General features: G+C 31.9%; 1 protein-coding gene across 2 annotated transcripts in view; it reads right to left on the reverse strand.

Annotated features, from left to right (window-relative positions):
- The window catches only part of LOC129908809 (protein PRRC2C), a 49918-nt gene extending 35831 nt beyond the window's left edge, over window positions 1–14087 (reverse strand). The window contains exons 1-3 of one of the 2 annotated variants that reach the window (XM_055985574.1): window positions 13702–14087; window positions 4512–5150; window positions 4272–4437 (exon numbers count right to left, since the gene is read on the reverse strand). In XM_055985574.1, the coding sequence (XP_055841549.1) occupies window positions 4272–4437; window positions 4512–4601 (256 nt within the window). In that variant the 5' untranslated portion in view covers window positions 4602–5150; window positions 13702–14087. Of the gene's footprint in view, window positions 1–4271; window positions 4438–4511; window positions 5151–13266; window positions 13585–13701 lie in introns of those variants that run through there. The other variant, XM_055985575.1, reaches the window with a different exon arrangement.
- Between the last annotated feature and the right edge of the window lie 5782 nt (window positions 14088–19869).

The following is a 19869-nucleotide window of genomic DNA, read 5'->3' on the forward strand; positions in this document are numbered from 1 at the left end:
TTAACAGTGGTTTGAGATGCTTCAATGGATGAATGTAAAGCAAAGAATTTTTGTTAATGTATTATGTTTTGTGTTTAAAATTAAAAACAATTTACTGCCTAATTATTTAAGTAAATATTTGAGATATGTTGGCCAATCGCAGCCTTATGAGCTAAGAAATAGAGAAGATTTTAGACTTCCTCATTATGTAGATAATATTACACAAAATAGCATTTTGTATAAAGGTTGTCGTTTATTCAATTCACTTCCTTATGAAGCTAAAAATGAAACAAACTTCAAAAATTTTAAAAGATATGTAACTGAATTCATCAAATGTAACTATACTTAAGAATGTAAAAATTGTATATATGTACATAGAATTTAAGTTTAATATTAATATAAATTTGGAATTTTAATAGCAGAGTTCTGCTAAATAAATAAATAAACTAAACTTAATAACAAAGTGTGGTTTTTAAGTATGAGCCTGAAGTAAAAATGAAAAACTATGAAGCATAGCTTTTTTATGTTCATATTAGGAGCTAATACTTGGCGAGTACGCTTAAGAGGTGCCAAGATATCCATTTATTTGAAATGTTCCAGAAAAATTTGTATAACATGTAATGTATTTGGGACCACTAATCCTAAAATCATATTGGTTTCTTTCTAAGAGTTCTATTTTCTGAGGGACAATTCTATGTTAACTCACGTTACATTCAGAAAAATTTACAATACTAAAATAGAATTTTTGTCAATTTTAATATATAAATAATTAAGTAAAACATTTTTTTGTTTTAAGCATTTGCTTGGAAAAAATAAAAGTCTGTTGGTAGTAACTCGCGTTGCAAAAATCGGACACGAGTTTAAGTATGAATTTTTTCTGTGAAATTAAGAATCTTATTTTGTTTTTAATGGAGATTCCATGCATCTAAAATTACAAGCTTTTAAAATTAGTGATAAAACCAAACATTTGTTAAATTTTTTGAGGAAAAATTTAAAAATATTTGGGTGACTCACGTAACATTAACTCATGTTACCTGCAATTTACTGTTGTTAAAATAAAGAATAGATACATTTTCATTAAAGTAATTTTTAAATCGAATATTATGTAACAAAGCAATCACAAGAAGGTATTGTCATCGTCTCGGGTGGCAATGGTGCAGTGGATGTTGTGCTTCACTGCTAACCTGGAGGTGTGGGTTCGAGCCCTACCTTAGGCAGCATTCTTTTATTTATCCCCCAGCTTGGACGCCACCCGTGGGACAATATGAGATAAAAATCATCTTATTCTCAATTCACTGTGCCAACAAAAACTCTTTCCTATCTTTCTATTACTTCTAACTAGTGCCGTGCAATATGCATTTAATCGTTGTTTTGTTTAGCAAACTTGCCTTATTATTTTGAAAACAGTTCAAGTATTGGCTAGCAAAATAAAATATGTATTCGTTTAATTTATCTACAATTTAAGAAAAAAATTAGATTTCTACGACTTAATACTATTTATTTTTATTTGTTTAAACAAAAAGAATGTGCACCAGTTTTCAGTAAAACTGGCGTCCGGTTAACGGAGAGCTATCGATTTTATAGTTTTTTCTTTTGCTAGTACTTTATGCAGTCTTGCTGCAGCAGGAGTAGAGGAGAGATACTCTCACAGAAGGTCCTAAAACTGGGTCCTAAAACTGGGACCCTAAACTTTGCACTTTGCTAGATTTAAATTAAGAAGGTCAAAGGCCATTAGAAAAGTATAATTTGGTTTCTATGGAAAATTATTTCTCGCCAATATTACTGTCATTTATGGAAAAATCAATCTTAAAAATCGTTTTTTTGTATTTTTTTTTTCAATTTTTTCTCAATATTTTATTTTCTAAAACAAATGTATAGTTTTTCCACACAATCTTCAATAACAGGTTTTAATCTAAATAATTGCATTCCAAAATTTTCAAAAATTAAATATTTTTTCGGTAACTTTTTTGATTGAAAAATAGGCTATTTTTTCAAATTAAATTCGTCAAAAATCCAAAAATTTACTTTTTGCTCAAAAAACATTTTAAATAGATAGAAAACATAACAAAGTGATATTTATTTTTCCCGTTTCATACACCATTTATCCTAAGTTTTCAACTTTTGCCCTCTGAAAACCGGATTGGCACTGGTGTATAATGAGATTATTTTTCTTTAAAATATGGCCGTAAAAAAACCTTAAGAAAGCAAATTAGCTTGAACTGAACACATTAGAAAAAGAAAGTGTAGGAAGATTGAGTAGCTACTTTTCTTTGCTAAATTAAATTTCTTATTTTTTTCTCAAGCATTAAAATAAATTTTTGAATTTTGTTCGACCTTTAAACTCAAATTTTCGAAAGCTTACGAAAATCAGGTAGTGAGATACTGTAAATGTACATACTCGTATTTATTTTTATTTTTTAAATCTTTTTTTTTTCAAAGGACACAGATTGGGCAGGTGTTCCTCTTTTTAAAGAATATCAACGAAAATCAATTATTGAAATTCACCACTGTTATCAACTTCAATCAGGGACTTAAAATAGTTGAACAAATAAATTCTGCAATTAATGGTAGTACCCACAATAGATATGTGGATGATAGGATAATGGATAGGTATTTCATTTTAATGTGAATTTCTTGCATATCCTAAAGAGCTAATTCCAAAATAAAGTGCATGAACTATGCATTGTTTTAAACAAGAATGCCATATAAAATTATTGTTGTTTTTAATTATCCTTATATTTTTTGTATCAAAACATAAGGCGTGTTTTTTTGGCAAAGCTATCAGCAGTAGGATTTCCACAATATCAATTTTAAAACCACGGCAGCTGCGTGCTGTTTTTGTAATGCATGTAAACGCCAACTGCGGATAGGGAATGCAACGCCAAAAAAACAGTTATTTACTCAGTTCTTTATTTACTTCGAATTATAGGTATACTACAGGAAATAGGGAGCTGAAAATGGGTCATCTGAGAATTTTTGGAAAGGATTTGAATTTGATATTTCAAATAAAGGAGGCGCATTAAGACGAACATAAAAATATATTTGTTTTGTCTCAAAAACGTGTGGTTTGGCCGCCATTTTGAAAAATGCGTTTTTTTGATTTTCTCGGCTCCTGTTTATCGAAGAGTGGATTTTTTTTGTCTTGTTTTGTAGAAGAACGTATTCTTAAATTTTTGTATTAAATAATTTTTTTCGTAAAGTTTCTCTATAAAAAGTTATTGACGAAAACATGTAAAATTTTCGTTGATGATCGTGATTTTTACACTTTTCTTCAGTTTAGGTTCATCTAAGCGAAATAGTTCTCATTATAACATTGATACAACTCTAAATTTACTACATTTTGGTATATTAAGTTTTCTTGTACGTCCAAAACTATTTGAGTTATAACCTGACGAAATCAATATTTTGTTTGGCTACAATGATAATTCTGGTGAAAAAAATTAATTTTTTTTTGCAGAAGAACGAAAATATACTTTCCTGAATGTTTTTGGGGTGCTGATTTTGAATCCGAAGACAAAAAAAAAAATGTATTGGCCTTAGTTTTTGAAATATTACCGTTATAAAACGCAAAAAACGTTATTTTTATAGTTTTTGAGGTTGAGCTATGTGTAGCAATTTATTTCAGAATTATTTGTAATGATGTCTGTAAGAACTGCTTTTTTTCTCCCAAAAACTGTTTAAATCTTTCCGATATCTCTTTTAATGACTGAGATATCTTAAGATTAAGCTTACCTATAAGCCAAAGACCAACTCAAATTAATCTTATAGGTAAGCTTAAATTTTAAGAATACGTTCTTCTACAAAACAAGACAAAAAAATCCATTCTTCGATAAACAGGAGCCGAGAAAATCACAAAATCGCATTTTTCATAATGGCGGCCAAACCACACGCCTCTTTATATGAAATATCCAATTCGAATCCTTTTTAAAAATTCTCAAATGATTCCCTAATGCCTGTAGTAGTAATCAAATTAAATAATAAGCATTAAGTGCCGTTTGCTCCAATGAAACTTGAGAATTTTAGTTCTATACTATGTACATTCTTTTTATGTAATTTAGGCAAAGGAAAAAGTAGAACATAAGAGTTTTTTGTTCAACTTGAATATTTAAGTTTCGTCCCAGCAAACGGTCCTTAGATTTGTATCAAAAAATGTTATTGAAATTACTTTTGTCTAAACAAGCAATTGAATATAATTTAATTTAATATAAAAATGTTCAATTGACCTCTAAATCAGGCGAAACCCATTATGAAGTAGTGGTCACTTGAAGTTTAATTTTTGATATTTTCATTACCTTCTTGTCCAGGTGTGTTATTGTTGGTATTCGGCGAACTTACTTCAGCTTTCAGGGATGGAAGATTAGCTGGTGGTCGCCTAGCGGACGGCACTTTGCCCAAACTTTGCATTCCATGTTTACGGGGCACTTGATTTTTTTGTGCAGATGGTTCGACAGATTCGCCCTATTAATAAAATAAGTTTTTTTTAATAAAAAAAAAAGAAAATGCATATGACAATAGTGGATAAATAAACTTACACGACTATTTTTGTACATTCGATTTATATCGAGTGCTGCGAACTTGGGCTTGGCATTTCGCTCTCCCCTACTTCCCCCCAGTGTACTCATGCTGCCAGTGAATCCTCATCAGCAAAAACTCCCGTTGACTGCACCACACGACTACTTCTCCGATTGTTTCTCGTCTGCTAATGGCTGACGGAATGAAACCTTTTTTTAATGTTGTTCCTACTTTCAAATCGAACCTTTTAATTTAATTCTTGTGGTAATATTTTAGCTTTAATTTTGTGTGATTTTATAGTTTGAGAAAAATCGTTAAAGATTTTTTTGTTTTGCGTGACTTCTTATTTTCTTTTTATCACAGGTTTTTTTCAACTGTTGCTTTGAGCCTTTTTCTAGAGTTGTCTGCCGTATTAAGATTAAACAATGCAGGAAAGCAACGATAGAAATTATATCCCACTTTTGATGTTTTTTTTCGATTCCAATATTTATTAAAAAATAAATATTTAAGAAAAATCGAATTGCATAAACTTTTTTTTATTCTTTTATGTAAAACTATGTATTTAGGTTCGAGAAGTTTTTTTTTATTAACTTATGCGTGGCAGGTTAGAAATTAATTTAGTTTTTTTTTTTAACCTAAGTCCTCAGTCTTCTTCAATCCTGAAATAGAAAAAAAAACGCTATTTTAATCGAAAATAGATGAAATTTATGAAAAGTTACAAAATAATGTTTTAGGAAAAACACCAACATTCTGAGATGTGAACAATTTCAGCAACCTAAATCCATAAGCCCAGCGTTTGTTTTACCCACTAAAAAAAACTTGTTGGTTTCGCTGTAACATTGCCACCCGCTAACCTTGAGGTGCGAGTTCGATCCCTACCTAAAGCATCATTCTTTTATTTATCCCCTCAGCTTCAATTGGACGTCACCCGTGGGATTATATGAGTAAATAAATAATAAAATAATAATAAATAAACAACTTCAGTGCTTACAATAGCCGTGTTTTATTGGTACTCAGTATTTTACTGAGTAAACATTTAATGCTGTAAAGAACAACAAACGACTACTTTTATTTATTACACTGTGATAGTTCGATTTTGCAACAGAAGCGAAACACATCGATTCTAGTTAATTCGAGTATGCTGAGTTCAGTGGTGGCAACCGTTTTGAAAGTTTGGCTCAAGTTTTCGAGATATTTCGAAAATAAAATCTTAGGTCGGGACTATTAAAATACTGATAATTTCGAATAATTAAGTTTTTTTAAGCAGTTTTTAGTTTAGAGAAAAGCTATTCCTGTATATACAGTTGTGTTCAAAATAATAGTAGTGGCTGCATCAAAAAAACATTTTTTATAATTACGGTGCTTCTACGGTTAAAAATTTAGTTTCTTTGATGTCAAAGTTTGTAACGGTCAATTACTGATAAATGTATCATAGTTTCAAAATGAAAAAGAAGGTTCCAAATAATTTTTCATTGACTTTTGGTTGTTCTTTCTAATTTGACCTGTTCAAAATAATAGTAGTTAAAGTTATTTTTGAAGAATTTAAAAGCGGTTTATAATATAGAATATTTATTTTTGGTTTAAAAGTAAGTACTCATATAATATGAACAATTTTTCAACAAAAAACGATTTGTTTCGGTTTTAATCTATTTAAAGTTCGAAGAGCAAAACACTGCAGTTCGGATAACGGAAACTTTTACGAAAGCTGCTTGAAGAAGGGAAAACCTACTTGGAAATTCAAGGTTATATAAGGATGCTCCCCTACAATGGTAGCCAATGCAATAAACTCAACGAAAAACCCGAAACGTGCGGTAGAAAAAGAAAAAAGACCGTCGTAGATGACAGGCGTATTGTCCAGATGAGCAAAGTTGAGCCTTCTGCATCGTCGTTTCAAATCCAGAAGGCTTTAAGCCTGGATTGCAGTGCAGTGAACATTCGGAGGCGACTGTTAGAGACTAATTTGTACGCTTGAAGTTCACATAAAGTACCGCTGTTAACAAAGAAATATGTTAAAATACTAAAATTTTCGACCCTCCATGTTTAACTTTTTCCGTCGTATACTTTGGAACATATTCCGTATTGGGTGGACGTCGGACGTATTCTGGAGATCCAGTACCACCAAAGAGAACTTTTCGTGGACTTCAAGCGTACAAATTAGTCTCTAACAGTCGCCTCCGAATGTTCACTGCACTGCAATCCAGGCTTAAAGCCTTCTGGATTCGAAACGACGATGCTGAAGGCTCAGCTTTGCTCATCTGGACAGTACGCCTGTCATCTACGACGGTCTTTTTTCTTTTTCTACCGCGCGTTTGGGGTTTTTCGTTGAGTTTATTGCATTGGCTACCATTGCAGGGGAGCATCCTCATAAAACCTTGAATTTCCAAGTAGGTTTTCCCTTCTTCAAGCAGCTTTCGTAAAAGTTTCCGCTATCCGAACTGCAGTGTTTTGCTCTTCGAACTTTAAATAGATTAAAACCGAAACAAATCGTTTTTTGTTGAAAAATTGTTCCTATTATATGAGTACTTACTTTTAAACCAAAAATAAATATTCTATGTTATAAACCGCTTTTAAATTCTTCAAAAATAACTTTAACTACTATTATTTTGAGCAGGTCAAATTAGAAAGAACAACCAAAAGTCAATGAAAAATTATTTGGAACCTTCTTTTTCATTTTAAAACTATGATACATTTATTAGTAATTGACCGTTACAAACTTTGACATCAAAGAAACTAAATTTTTAACCGTAGAAGCACCGTAATTATAAAAAATGTTATTTTGATGCAGGCACTACTATTATTTTGAACACAGCTGTAGCTATATGTTTAACACTATTCCAACTTAGATTTTTATGTTTCGGTCACTTACAAAGCATTTTTTAAACAAAAACTTCACTTTTTCATGTTTTTTTTTATGTCTTTGACTTTCAAAGCGTTTAATATGGATGCAATTTGAGTTTAACATTGATTCGGGTTATTTTATATTATTTACATAGCATATAATTCCAAAAATGAATAAAGTACTGCAAACCTGAAAAAGTTCACTAGTGAAAATCAGTCTATTAAGCTAAGGAAATGTATTAAATAACACTGGTAAGCAAAATTAAACTTTTTTTTTGCCACAAGAACCAAAATATACTTTTCTGAAGGCGAAAGGGGTGCTGAACTCGATTCCGAAGCCATAAATATTTATTTGACTTCCTTTTTTTTAATATTACAGTTATAAAAGGCAAAAAACGTTATTTTGACTGCTTTTATCCCGGCATGATGTAAGTATATAAGAACGTTTTTTGTTCTTCCAAAAACTTTAATTCATTTATTATCTGATATATCTTAAGCTTAAGCTGAAAATCCAAAAACTATCTTAACTTAATGTTAAGTTCAGGTTTTGATACATTTCCGTAGCTTAGTAGGCTGATTTTCACTAATGAACTTTTTCAGGTTTGCAGTATTTTATTCATTTTTGGAATTATATGCTATGTAAATAATATAAAATATCCCGAATCAATGTTAAACTCAAATTGCATCCATATTAAACGCTTTGAAAGTCAAAGAAATAAAAAAAAAACATGAAAAAGTGAAGTTTTTGTTTAAAAAATGCTTTGTAAGTGACCGAAACATAACAATCTAAGTTGGAATAGTGTTAAACATATAGCTATATACAGGAATAGCTTTTCTCTAAACTAAAAACTGCTTAAAAAAACTTAATTATTCGAAATTATCAGTATTTTAATAGCCCCGACCTAAGATTTTATTTTCGAAATATCTCGAAAACCTGAGCCAAACTTTCAAAACGGTTGCCACCACTGAATTCAGCATACTCGAATTAACTAGAATCGATGTGTCTCCGCTCTGTTGCAAAAAAACTATCACAGTGTTATTAATAATCCTTTACTGTTGAAGAGACAAAAATGTATAAGTTTAGAAACAAATTTTCTCTGTAAACCAACAAATTAAAAACTTTTGTTTATCCTTAGCAATCATTTGTTGTTGTTTTCGTGCAATTTTTACTGAGCTAAGTACTGAGCTAAGTCAGTCGATTTGATGCCAAAAGAAAATGTCAATGTGCGCATTTAAAAAAGATATCAACATTATTTAAACGCGGTTACAAAGGGTAACATTTCTCCTAAAAACATAGAACTTAACAGAGAAATTATGAGCCGTGTTTTTTCAAAAACCAACATTGTGCAGGGAAAACAACAACAAATAGTTGCTTAAGATAAACAAAAGTATTCATTTGTTGTGGTTTGCAGAGAAATTGTTTTCCTTAACTTATACATTTATGGCCCAAGGATTATTTTCACAAAGGATTACTATACAGTGGTCAACAAAAATTGAACTTTTTTTTGTCACAAGAACCAAGATATTTTTTCCAGAGGTTTTAAGGGTGCTGAACTTCAATCTGAAGTCAGAAAAATTTCATTGGCATCCGTTTTTGAAATATTTACAGTTATAAAATGCAATAAAAAAAAAACACCATTTTGGCTGTTTTAGAGGTTATGTTTTTATGTGGGGTAATTTATTATTTGTAAGGGTACCTTTTTCAGATTTTCTTTTTCTAAAAACTGTTCAAATCTTTCCGATATCTTTTTTATTGCACGAGATATCTTAAGTTTCACTCAACAATCCAAAGACAAACTTAACTTAATCTAAAGATTAAGTCACTGGTCACAAATTTCGAATCCGAGGTCAGAAATATTCTTTTATTATAACGGTAATATTTCAAGAACGGAGGCCAATAGAATTTTTCTGTCTTCTGATGCGAATTCAGCAACCCTAAGACCGTCGGAAAAGTACATATATTTTGGTTCTTATGGCAAAAAAATATTATGAATCAGGCATTACTTAAATTTAAAATATCGGAAAGATTTAAACATTTTTTTGGAAGAATAAAACCAGTTCTTATAGCCACCAAAGTTACAAATTTATTCTTAATGAATTGCCTCTCATAAGAACATAGCCTCGAAAACAGCCAAAATGACGTATTTTGGCATTTTATAACAAGAACTATTCCAAAAACAGAGGCAAGTCAAAATTTTCTGACTTCGGATTTGAGTTCAGCACCCCAAAAATAACCTTGTTGACCAGTGTTATTAATAATATATGATATGAAACGGGCTTCAGGTCATAATATATATTATAAACAAAAGGTCATCATTACCAACATAGTTATTAATAATAAGTAAAAGTAATCGTTTTTCGCTGTTTATAGTAGGAATATAATGTTTACTCAATTAAATACTGGGTTACCACAATAAACATAGCTATCATTAATATTATTCAAGGTATACACCGCCTCACACCACATCGCTTACTGGTATCAACTTTGCACAAAGCCTTATGCCCAATTTACAATATTGCGAGACGACAGCGTCGCGTTTTTTTATGTTTTTCTATTTGAAAAAAAAAATCGTTTCGCAATTCACAATATTGTGTACTTCAAACAATTGTTAATTTTTTTTCAATTTAATTTAAATTTTTCGTTATACCCACATTAGGGTGGTCCAATTTTTTGGTTTTTACATTTCCGTTGTCCCCCACTTAAAAATTGGTTGCATATCGTCGGCCTCATAAGGAAACCTCGTAACTCCCAAAATCGAAATTTTACAGGAGAGACGAAAGAGTAGAGAGTCAACAGAGTAGTTGGGAAGTGACGTGCTGAGCAAAATTTGAATTTAAGTCTATTTAGAGTTTTCAAAATGACTTCAAATTTTCTGGGTTGCTCCGTTGACATGTTTTTTAAAAAATGGCATTCAAAAGTCATTTTCGAAAAAAGGTGGAGTTACGAGGTTTCCTTATGAGGCCGACGATATGTGTTTTGTATTACTCACGTGAAATTTCAGCTTTTTAGGTAAAGTGTAAGTGGGCGCTCAACAGGCTCAAAGTTTTTGCTCAGATGCTGTTCTAGCTAGGTGCTCGTGTCTAGTAATTATTTTTTAATCTATCAAGTAAATTAAGTTGTCACGTGGTAAAATTTTTCATGATATGTTAAGTAAAGTTTTCACAGATTTTTTTTGTTCATTTAAATTCGTCTGTAAGTATTATTTGCGTAAAGTTAAAACAAAACAGAATTAATCAATGAAATATGAATGACTCAAAACCAAAGAAACATGAAAATCATTATTTTGGCTGTCGGAAGCATGCGTGCTTATCATATTTAAGCCAAATTCCAACTTCAAGCCAAGTCATATTACAATATAATCAGATATTAAGGGTAACAAAGTCTAATATTTCAAAGCTGATGAGCGCCCTCTTCCTTTTACTGTTGAGAGCTAAAACTTTCAGCATATGTTGGTATAGATGTCTGTAGCAAAATAATGGGTGGGGAAGTAATGAATTATATGGTTTATTTTTTTTGCCTTATAACGTGGACCACACTAACCTACATATTTAAAAAGCTTTCAAATCTTTATTGGATATTTGTACGACTTTGTTTTTCTTTTAAACTGTTTCATAAGTTGTTACTTTGAATATAAGAATATACTAAGTATACATGTACTGAAAAATGCAACTTATGAATTCAGATTAGAATCATTGGTAAGTACGACGAATAATAATGACTCCAAATAAATAAAAAAAATTAAATCAGTTCCCGGCATTCGTTTCAGTTTTTTTTTTAATCTAGACTAGAGTAGGTATATAGTATTGAAGGAAAATATTCAAAATGGTGTTTAATTATAACGTTATTGTTACACTTTTATTGCACTTTTCATTGAGAGACTTGACTTGGTTTTGAGAAGTAGGCCTTGCATTTTTGGTGTCGTACAAAGTTTTAATTTTTTTTTCGTCCCACCGCTCCAATGTACCATCCTTCGCCTTTTGTCCTGAAGAAAGCAAACCTTTCTTTGTGGTGCTCTTAAACAAAGCAAGTCGTTTTCAAAGTTTGTATTTTTGTTTTGTTTTGTAATTCAACGTTCGACATCGTGCTTTAAGGCCAGCATCCTTGGGGATACGAGGAACAACTCTAGCACTGACTTCCGCCTTCATTTTCGCTGCAGATTTTTTGACCACTTTTTGTCTTTTCTTAATAACGTGGTTTTCACTCATGCAGTCGTGTTATATGGAATTCTTTTGGTTTATTTGATATCTAGTATTCAACTTCTTCACTATTTTTTGAAATGCAGGTCGAATGTTTCTTTATGTGATAAAATTCAAAAAAAAAATTTCCTTTAGATGAGTATTAACTCGCGTTTTCTTATTATATCTCTAATGTTTTGTATTTAAATTAAGAAATAATAATTTCTAACAAGAGATTGCATCTTTCTACATAATAGCCACTATCTTATGTTGGAAGTACATACTCTTGTGGAGAAACAAATCAATGTTTAATGTTATTATAATTATTTTATACAGGATAAACTGTGAAATACATCTAGGAAAATAGATAGGTATCTAGTTTAGACCAATTTATTTATATGCACAAAGTAGATCGTGGACCTAAAAATACCTCCCACATAGATTGTGATGAATTTTATTGGACTGAGAAAACAATGCAAATTGGGACCGATAAAATGAATTTACATTGTCACAAAGAATATTGATGATGCAATCTATGGATTCAAGCCCCACAATGCCACAAAGCCTTTTCGTTTGCATAAAAGGTGGCAATGCATATTTTTTTAAACTTAATAGTTTAAAAACAATATAAAAATGCAGCAAACAAAAAAAATGTATGCTTTTATTTGTTGTCGACCCTGAAGTGAGTCATTATCCCAAAAATTCCAGAAAATCCTTTGGTCCAATGTGTTGTGTGTGTGTCTAAAGGTGAACAACATTTGATGCTTCATTTTTTTTTGTTTCAGTCCAAGAAGATAACGATCGGATCAAGAATTGTAGAGAATAATTGTGTTAGTTTGATTGTGGCCGACTGTTGGTTCTATATATCTTTTATTTTCTATCCCTTCAATAATTCAAGTTTCAAAAGCATTGCAATATAAGATATATACGTAATCCTCTTTATAATTTGTAAAATTAAAAATATGACTGATACAAATTTGCATCAATTATAGAAAAAGAGACCGAGACCAGAAGACAACTCAGTCAGTACAGGAGGAGTAAGTAATTATCCAGAAGGCCACTCAATAAAAAAAAATAGAAAAAAAAATGCATGATGTATCTGGAAATTAATTGTATACTTCCAAAAAGTTGGATACATGTCAAACTATGAGAATGAAATGGAAGTTCATTTTCAGTGTCACTAGAACGGTATGGTATTAAAACCCCAGTTTTTTGTCAGAGAAGAATCAATGAAAACGAAACACCGGCGAAAAATCTTAAAATTCAACGAAACAAAAACAAAATGGCAAATTATTACCAGTGGTTTTTTTTTATACTTCACGCATACATTTGCACGCAGCCAAACACAAACCGAAACCACATAATATGCAAAAGAACACACGGAACAAACTGAAAGATGCGATGGCGTCTTGCAATGGCGAATTCATCTGCTTCCAAACTTCCAATTCCAATGCCGTAGCCGTTCAGCTCGAGTGTTATGGATCCAAAGGGGGTTATTCAAAAAGGTAGGGAAGGGCGGCCACAAAATTAATTTAAAAATTGCACGTTCAAAGGCCTCCACTTCAGGCCGTATATGAAGATGCCTCAATCCTTGTGTTGCAAAATTAATTTATCTTCAAAGTATGAGGAAAAGAACTAAGCTATCCACAAAGCACTTTTTTTATCTCTATATAATATTTTAAATAACAAAATCAGTAAAACAATAATCAACAAAGAAAAAACTCTTTAGTACAAATATCTTTTTTTTTTTAAATTGTTCACCTCTTGCCATCTAGTTATTGGTTCTATACTTTTGGCTACGTTTTCTTCACCCTTCGACCCAACTTTACCAAACGAGGTTATGAGACAAAAAATTAAAATTTTGATCAAACAATTTATAAAAATCAAATCCGCGCGTGTTATTCACTTTTAAATTATATTACTTTAATTAACCGATCGGTATTTACAGGATTAAACAAAAACTAAAAACTACATTTGATTTCCACCGACGACGACGACGGACACAAGGTTCAGGTTATTTCTTTGAAAAAAGAATTTTTTTTGTTCTTGTTTCGATTTACAATTGTTTCATTTCTGCTACGAATTTGTGTAGCCTTTTATCCACCACCACACTTGCTACTTGCTATGTATATCGAGCTCCCTTGCTCTTGAGTAATTGAAAAGTACAATTTTATATGCATGTTTTTTAATACTTACCCTTTTCTCGCTCGCTCGCTTTGAAGTAATCGGGCATGCAGTTTTGTTGTATCTCGCCCCTGCGTCTGGCTGTAGATTTTATGGGAGAATGCGTGTGTAGATGTGTAAGGTGTGAATGATGAGAACGGAATAGACAAAGATTTTTTTTTGCAAAAAAAATTGGTGAATTCGATTTAGCCCCGACACTAATTATTTAGATGAAAATCACGTTTTAGACGTTTACTTTTGAAAGGAATGAGTTGCGCGTTAGTTTGACTTGCGATTTTTTGTTTGTTTAGTAGAGAATTGAAAGCGTTTCTTACGAATAAATTACAAATTTTCCTATACCGTCACGAACAGGATAGAGAACACTTTCTTCTGTGTAACTTCAAAATGGCGTAGGTTTGAAGAAATTACGTATTTCGTTGAGTTTTGCTGTCGGTGAACTTTGTTTCGTTTCATAATTGTTCTATTGGAACTTTAATTAATTCGTGATATAAATATTATCTCTAATGTTTTTAGTGCCCCCATGTGGACAATGGATTTATGTTTTTAAACTATTATTAAGGGAATGCTCGCACTAAATTTAAATGATGCAAAAATTATCTTCGAATTTATCTTTGTGCCTGGCTACACGGTGATTTTTCAATCGCCTAAGCAGTCAGTTTGTAGGCAAGAGGGATGAGGATTGAAGGGGGAAGTTGCTCACTAAGTGCCTGGCTACACGGTGATTTTTCAATCGCCTAAGCAGTGAGTTTGTAGGCAAGAGGGATGAGGAGTGAAGGGGGAAGATGCTCACGAAGATGCTCACCAGTCAGGTTGTAGGCAAGAGGGGTGAGGATTTTCCTCTTTTTGACGTTTGTTCCTAGAAAATGTAAAAGTGGAACGTGATAGGGAAGTTCGAACATTATTTGTCCTTGTCTTCTCTTTCTTTTTACAGTTACCATTTTGACATTTTAAGCTCGGCGAAAACCAAAACAAACCAACAAAACAAAAAAAGCAAAAAGTACAGCATAGAAATATATTTTAAATTCCGTAATTTTTTCGATTTTTAGACACTTAAATTAAGTTATAGTAGAACGTTATTACCAAAAAAAACACTTGAAATCGATTTTTATGAGTTTTTTTTTTTACAAAAAACAGTTCTTTAAAATTGCGCGCGTCCTTGAAAAATTTGGTTTGTTTTGGTTTTCACCCCGCTTAGGAGATATTTTTTTTTATTTTCTTTTGTTCGTTTGGTACTGACAGATGAGCGAAACATATCTGTGATGGCACAACAGTGTGTAGCCACCGCATGTGATTTTTCAATCGATTGAAAAATCATTGCGTAGCCAGGCACTTTGATATTTGTTTCTTTGGGGCACTTTTACACGTGGTACTTTTTGGAAGACGCAAATTTGACATTTATATTTTATTGTTTTATTTTGTTCTCATTTTTGTATGTATCTTTTTTTTCAAAAATAAGCACCATACAAAAAACAACTCCATCTATGTGCATCGCTATGTTAAGGCTTAACTACATACACCACTTTTTGAAAAAGTACAAAAGTGAAAATATTTTTTTTCTGGCTAGTGCAATTGTTTTATGAAAAAGAGTATACAAATTATTTTTTAGACCAAAAAATAAGCTTTCTGCATAATTTTTTTTAATTTTCCAGCCCGAACAACCATTCAAAAATGCGTTTGAAAATTTTCACTTTTGTACTTTTTCACTTTCTGAGCCAATGTAGTTAAGGCTTTAAAATAACTAAATCCATCATTTAACCAAAGTTGATCCACTGCCGAAATCGGCGAGTTAGGGCCAGTTGTACAAACGTGGTTCAGCCTCGGATCAGGAATTTAACACACCGATTTCGGTTCAAGCATGTGGCTATTTTTACATATGTGGACCTTGCACCAGTGCTAAACCGGAACCTTACCATCGATTTCAGAAGATAAAAGTTGCTGAAACACGGATTAAATATTTGTACAACTGGCCCTACAATTCCTGACCCGAGAGGTTGAACCACATTTATACAACTGGTCATGAAATTCCTGAACCGAGGTTGACCCACGTTTGGCCCTTAATAAAAAAAGCAAAAAACAGAACAAGATCAAAGAGAAACGTAAAAATGAGTCTCAAATTTTTTTTTGTCTGATTCTACACAACGACTAAAAGCGTGAAAGTGAGACGCACATAAGAGTAAGGGAGAAAGAAAGTTCGAAAAAATGAAAAGGAATATTTTCTAACCTGTGAGCACAGATAATAAATTATACAGATGTCTTAAGCCATAACTACATTGGCTCAAAAAGTGAAAAAGTACAAAAGTGAAAATTTTGTATGGTTTTTCGGGCTAGAAAATTAAAATAAATTATGCAGAATGCTCTTGCATTCGTTTTTAGAATGCATAAGACTATTAAACTGCTTAGTCCGCTATTACATGAATACAACAATACTTAAATCAAAAGTGAAATGTCAAATTTGAGTCTTTGACTCAAGAGGCATCGTAATAGTACGCGCCTCACAGAATGATTATCAAAAGAAAATTCGAAAAAAGAGTCAAGCCTCTTGAGGCTTCATGTAATAGCTGACATACTCACATTTTGGTTATACCAACTTTAATTCTCAAAATTTGCTGTGGGCTCTTCGCTCTTAAGCCTAATACCTACGCGGCTGAAGTGAAACGAAAAATTTCAAGTCTCCAAAGTCAGCGGACATGTTAATGCCTATTTCCACTAGAGCCCAAAAATGAGATAATTTCGCAAATAACGTCTCGTTAAGAAAAAAGATTTAATTTTGAATTTGAAGTGTCCTAATTTTCGAAATTATCTCGTTTGGGCTGTAGTGAAAACAGGCTATAACGAGAAGATACCATTGAGTATTATGTCAATGTCAAAATAATAAATAAAAATTCAAGAAAAAACATCAGAAAATAAGTTTTTTAAACAAAAACAAACAATTAAATTTCGTTCAAGATTTCGGTGTGCTATTTTTGTATGGAAAATTTCGTTTCGTTTCAGCTGCGTACTAGGTTTAAATAGAAAACTTTAAGAAGTTGCATAAACTGCACAAGTCTTAAAGGTTTTTGGTGTCGATACTTTTCTAATTAGTATACTTTTCTATAGGTTTTCGAAGTGAAGTTAATTTAGAAACATTTGAAACCATGGACGTATTATATATACACTGCCAGTTGCTCTTCATTTTCATGCAAAAGTTGCGAAAAAATCGTTCAACGCATTTCTAGCTAAGCTACACTAACGCTAAGTACCCCCTTGCGAGAATTAAAAGAAACATTTCTAAAGCCATTTTTGTTGCAAATCTGTGTGAGAGTTAAACTAAAGCGACATCTGTTGTAATAGGAAGGAACAGTTTGATGCAGTGTTCAGGAAGAAGGGAAATTTTATTCTTGCGGAAAATTTGTTTTGATCTTATAGCCTGGGGTCGAATTACCGCATACGATCGTTAACGAATGGTTGCTATGTGTCCCTATCGTTTTCTAATAATTAAATAGAGACAGAAATAGTCAAAACGTTAACGTATGATCGTAATCGTGTGCCGTAATTCGACCCCTGTTTTCATTCGGATGTCAGTCAAATCATTTAGAAAAAAAAAAAAAAAATACGTTCATGATACTTACACTCTGTCACAAAAGTAACTCCGCTTAACCAAGACCGTTTAAAAAGAAATCTAACAAATTTTCGAAATGATTTTAAATGTGATTTTATTGCACTAACCATAACCTACATATTAACAAAAACAGGTGTCAAATGAATGTAACTAAATGTAAAACTTACAAAAAAACTAAAAACAGTATAAAATTTATATTACAAAAGTGAGTATATAGATAAGAAGTAACTATCAAAATCGAAGTTAAAAGCATAAATTCCTTAATTTTTTTTAGGAATTAGGAATTATGGCACCTCCTAGACTTGACGAGGACAAACTTTCTTGAAGGTATTGATTTTTCTAGGTTTTTTTTTTTAACATTTGGGCCGAATCTTATACACTCTTTCTATAAGGCTCGTTTCAGCTAATCCTTTGACTACTTCCAAGTTATTCTCACCAAATAGACCTACAGATGCTTTGGATGTTTGGATCTCATTTTGAAAGAGATTGAACAAAAATTCACTAAATAAGACCGATTTTTGCATAGGGTTGTAACCTTTATGTAAGGTAGCTGATTAGCTGAAACGAGCCTTATAGAAAGAGTGTATAAGATTCGGCCGAAATGTTACAAAAAACGAAGAAATATTACACAGTCGACAGCACTGGATAAAGATGAAGAAGAAAGAGAGAAAGAAATAAGATTGAATAGAAAGGGGTTATAAAAAAAGGCATTCTTGGTTGAGAAGTCGAGAGCGAAGGTGGTAAAGATTTTGGAAAAATATAGTTATAAATAAAGCTTTGAGAATTTGTCTAAATATTGTTGGCTTTTGATTTAATTTAATTGATTTTGTTAAAGTTCAGAAGCGGGATAGGACCGATAATTCAGTTAAGTATTAGCAATATAATAGCAAACTCATTTGTATTGTTGTGCATTTGTATGTTCTAAATGAAAACCATTGAGCGTTTTTCTTTATACAAAACTAAGTACATATTTGAATGGTGATGTTGAGGTGATTTTAAGCTGGCAAAATGTTGATTTAGGTGATGTTTTGTAAATGAAAAAAAAAAAAAAAAAACATTCGATGAATGTTTTGATCCGTTAATATACCGTTAACATAAAAAAAAAAAAAAAAAAAAAACTAGAATATTTTCTATGTATTTTCGGTGTAAAAAAAGGCGGCTATACACATGTATATATGTGTCTTGCTTTAATTGGATGTGTTTGAATGGGTGGCCTGAAAAAAAAAAATAAATAAAGCGCATTGTGTTGATCATGGAATAAGTGAAACAACATGATGTGGTAGTACAATAAGTTGTTCGTCCTTCAATGCGTTTTCGGTTCACGAAAAAGTATGCGAGGAAAGAAAGAGTGTTTAAATTGTTGGTTTGATCTCCTTCAACTCATTGCGTTTTCGGTTTACGAAAAAGTACGATTATGGAATGGTGAATAAGAAAAAAAAATATGAAAATACCGTTTTAAAATTTTTGTCTCGTTTCTATTGTATACGGTTTTGGTTTACGAAAGAGTATGCGAATAGGTATAAAATAGAGAAAAGGAAAAGAGAGTGAGGAAGAAGAGTTTTAAAATTGTCGGTTATGATCTCCTTCTACTCATTGCGTTTTCGGACTCCGAAAATGTATATGAATATGAGGAGGTGAGAAAGAGAAAATGAAAGAACATAATTTATACTGCGAAGAAAATTTGGAATAAAATCGAATGGCATAAGAAAGAAGCGAATAAAAATAGTTAAAGTTAACATTTTGATTTGGTTTAAATGGAGTAATTCATTTACTTATCATTTACATGATTTAATAAACTGAAACTTTTGAAGGTAATGAAATTATAAAGGTGCCTTGACTATTGTATACTGAAATTTTGAGCATGAATTCACCTCAACACAATTCAAGTAATTCAGTAGGGCAAATGATACGAAATTTACTGTTCATGAAAATTGTTTTAAATTTGTAGGTTCAATGGAGAACATGACGGTAAAGCAGCTCCAGGATGAGCTCAAAAGCAGAAATCTTCCTGCGAGTGGGTCAAAAAGTGTTCTGCTTAATAGAATACGCGAATATGATAGGAGTAATGTAGAGCCACAACAGAGAAGGAGCATGTTAAATGATTCACAAATCGAAAATCTTGCTGGCAATGTGAATCTTGATGGTTCAGTACTCTCATCCAGTACTACAATGATGACCGATGAAAATCTTCGGGCGAAAGAATGGGAGATTATAGAGCGGGAAAAAAAAAATTGTTAGCAAAGGAGAGACTCCTCATTACACAAGAACAGGAACTGGACTCGAAACTGAAAAATTACGAAGCACGCACTGCAAATACCAACAACAGACAAAAAGTGTTGTGTAGTGTCAAAGAAATTGCGGATGCAATCCCACTATTTTCACCTGGTGATGTTACTTCTATGTCATCGGACGCATGGCTCAAAAGGGTGGAAGGTTTGTCAAAGTTATACGAATGGGACGAAAGAGCTTTACTTATGGCAGTGGCCTCGAAGATGCTAGGTCCAGCACGTCATTGGTGGGATTCAATGCAGGAAGTCTGTAGTTCATGGTGCCAACTAGCTGAAGGGCTGAAGAGTAATTTT

Source organism: Episyrphus balteatus, chromosome 2 (assembly GCF_945859705.1).
Source record: "Episyrphus balteatus chromosome 2, idEpiBalt1.1, whole genome shotgun sequence".
In the NCBI taxonomy this organism is placed as follows: domain Eukaryota; kingdom Metazoa; phylum Arthropoda; class Insecta; order Diptera; family Syrphidae; genus Episyrphus; species Episyrphus balteatus.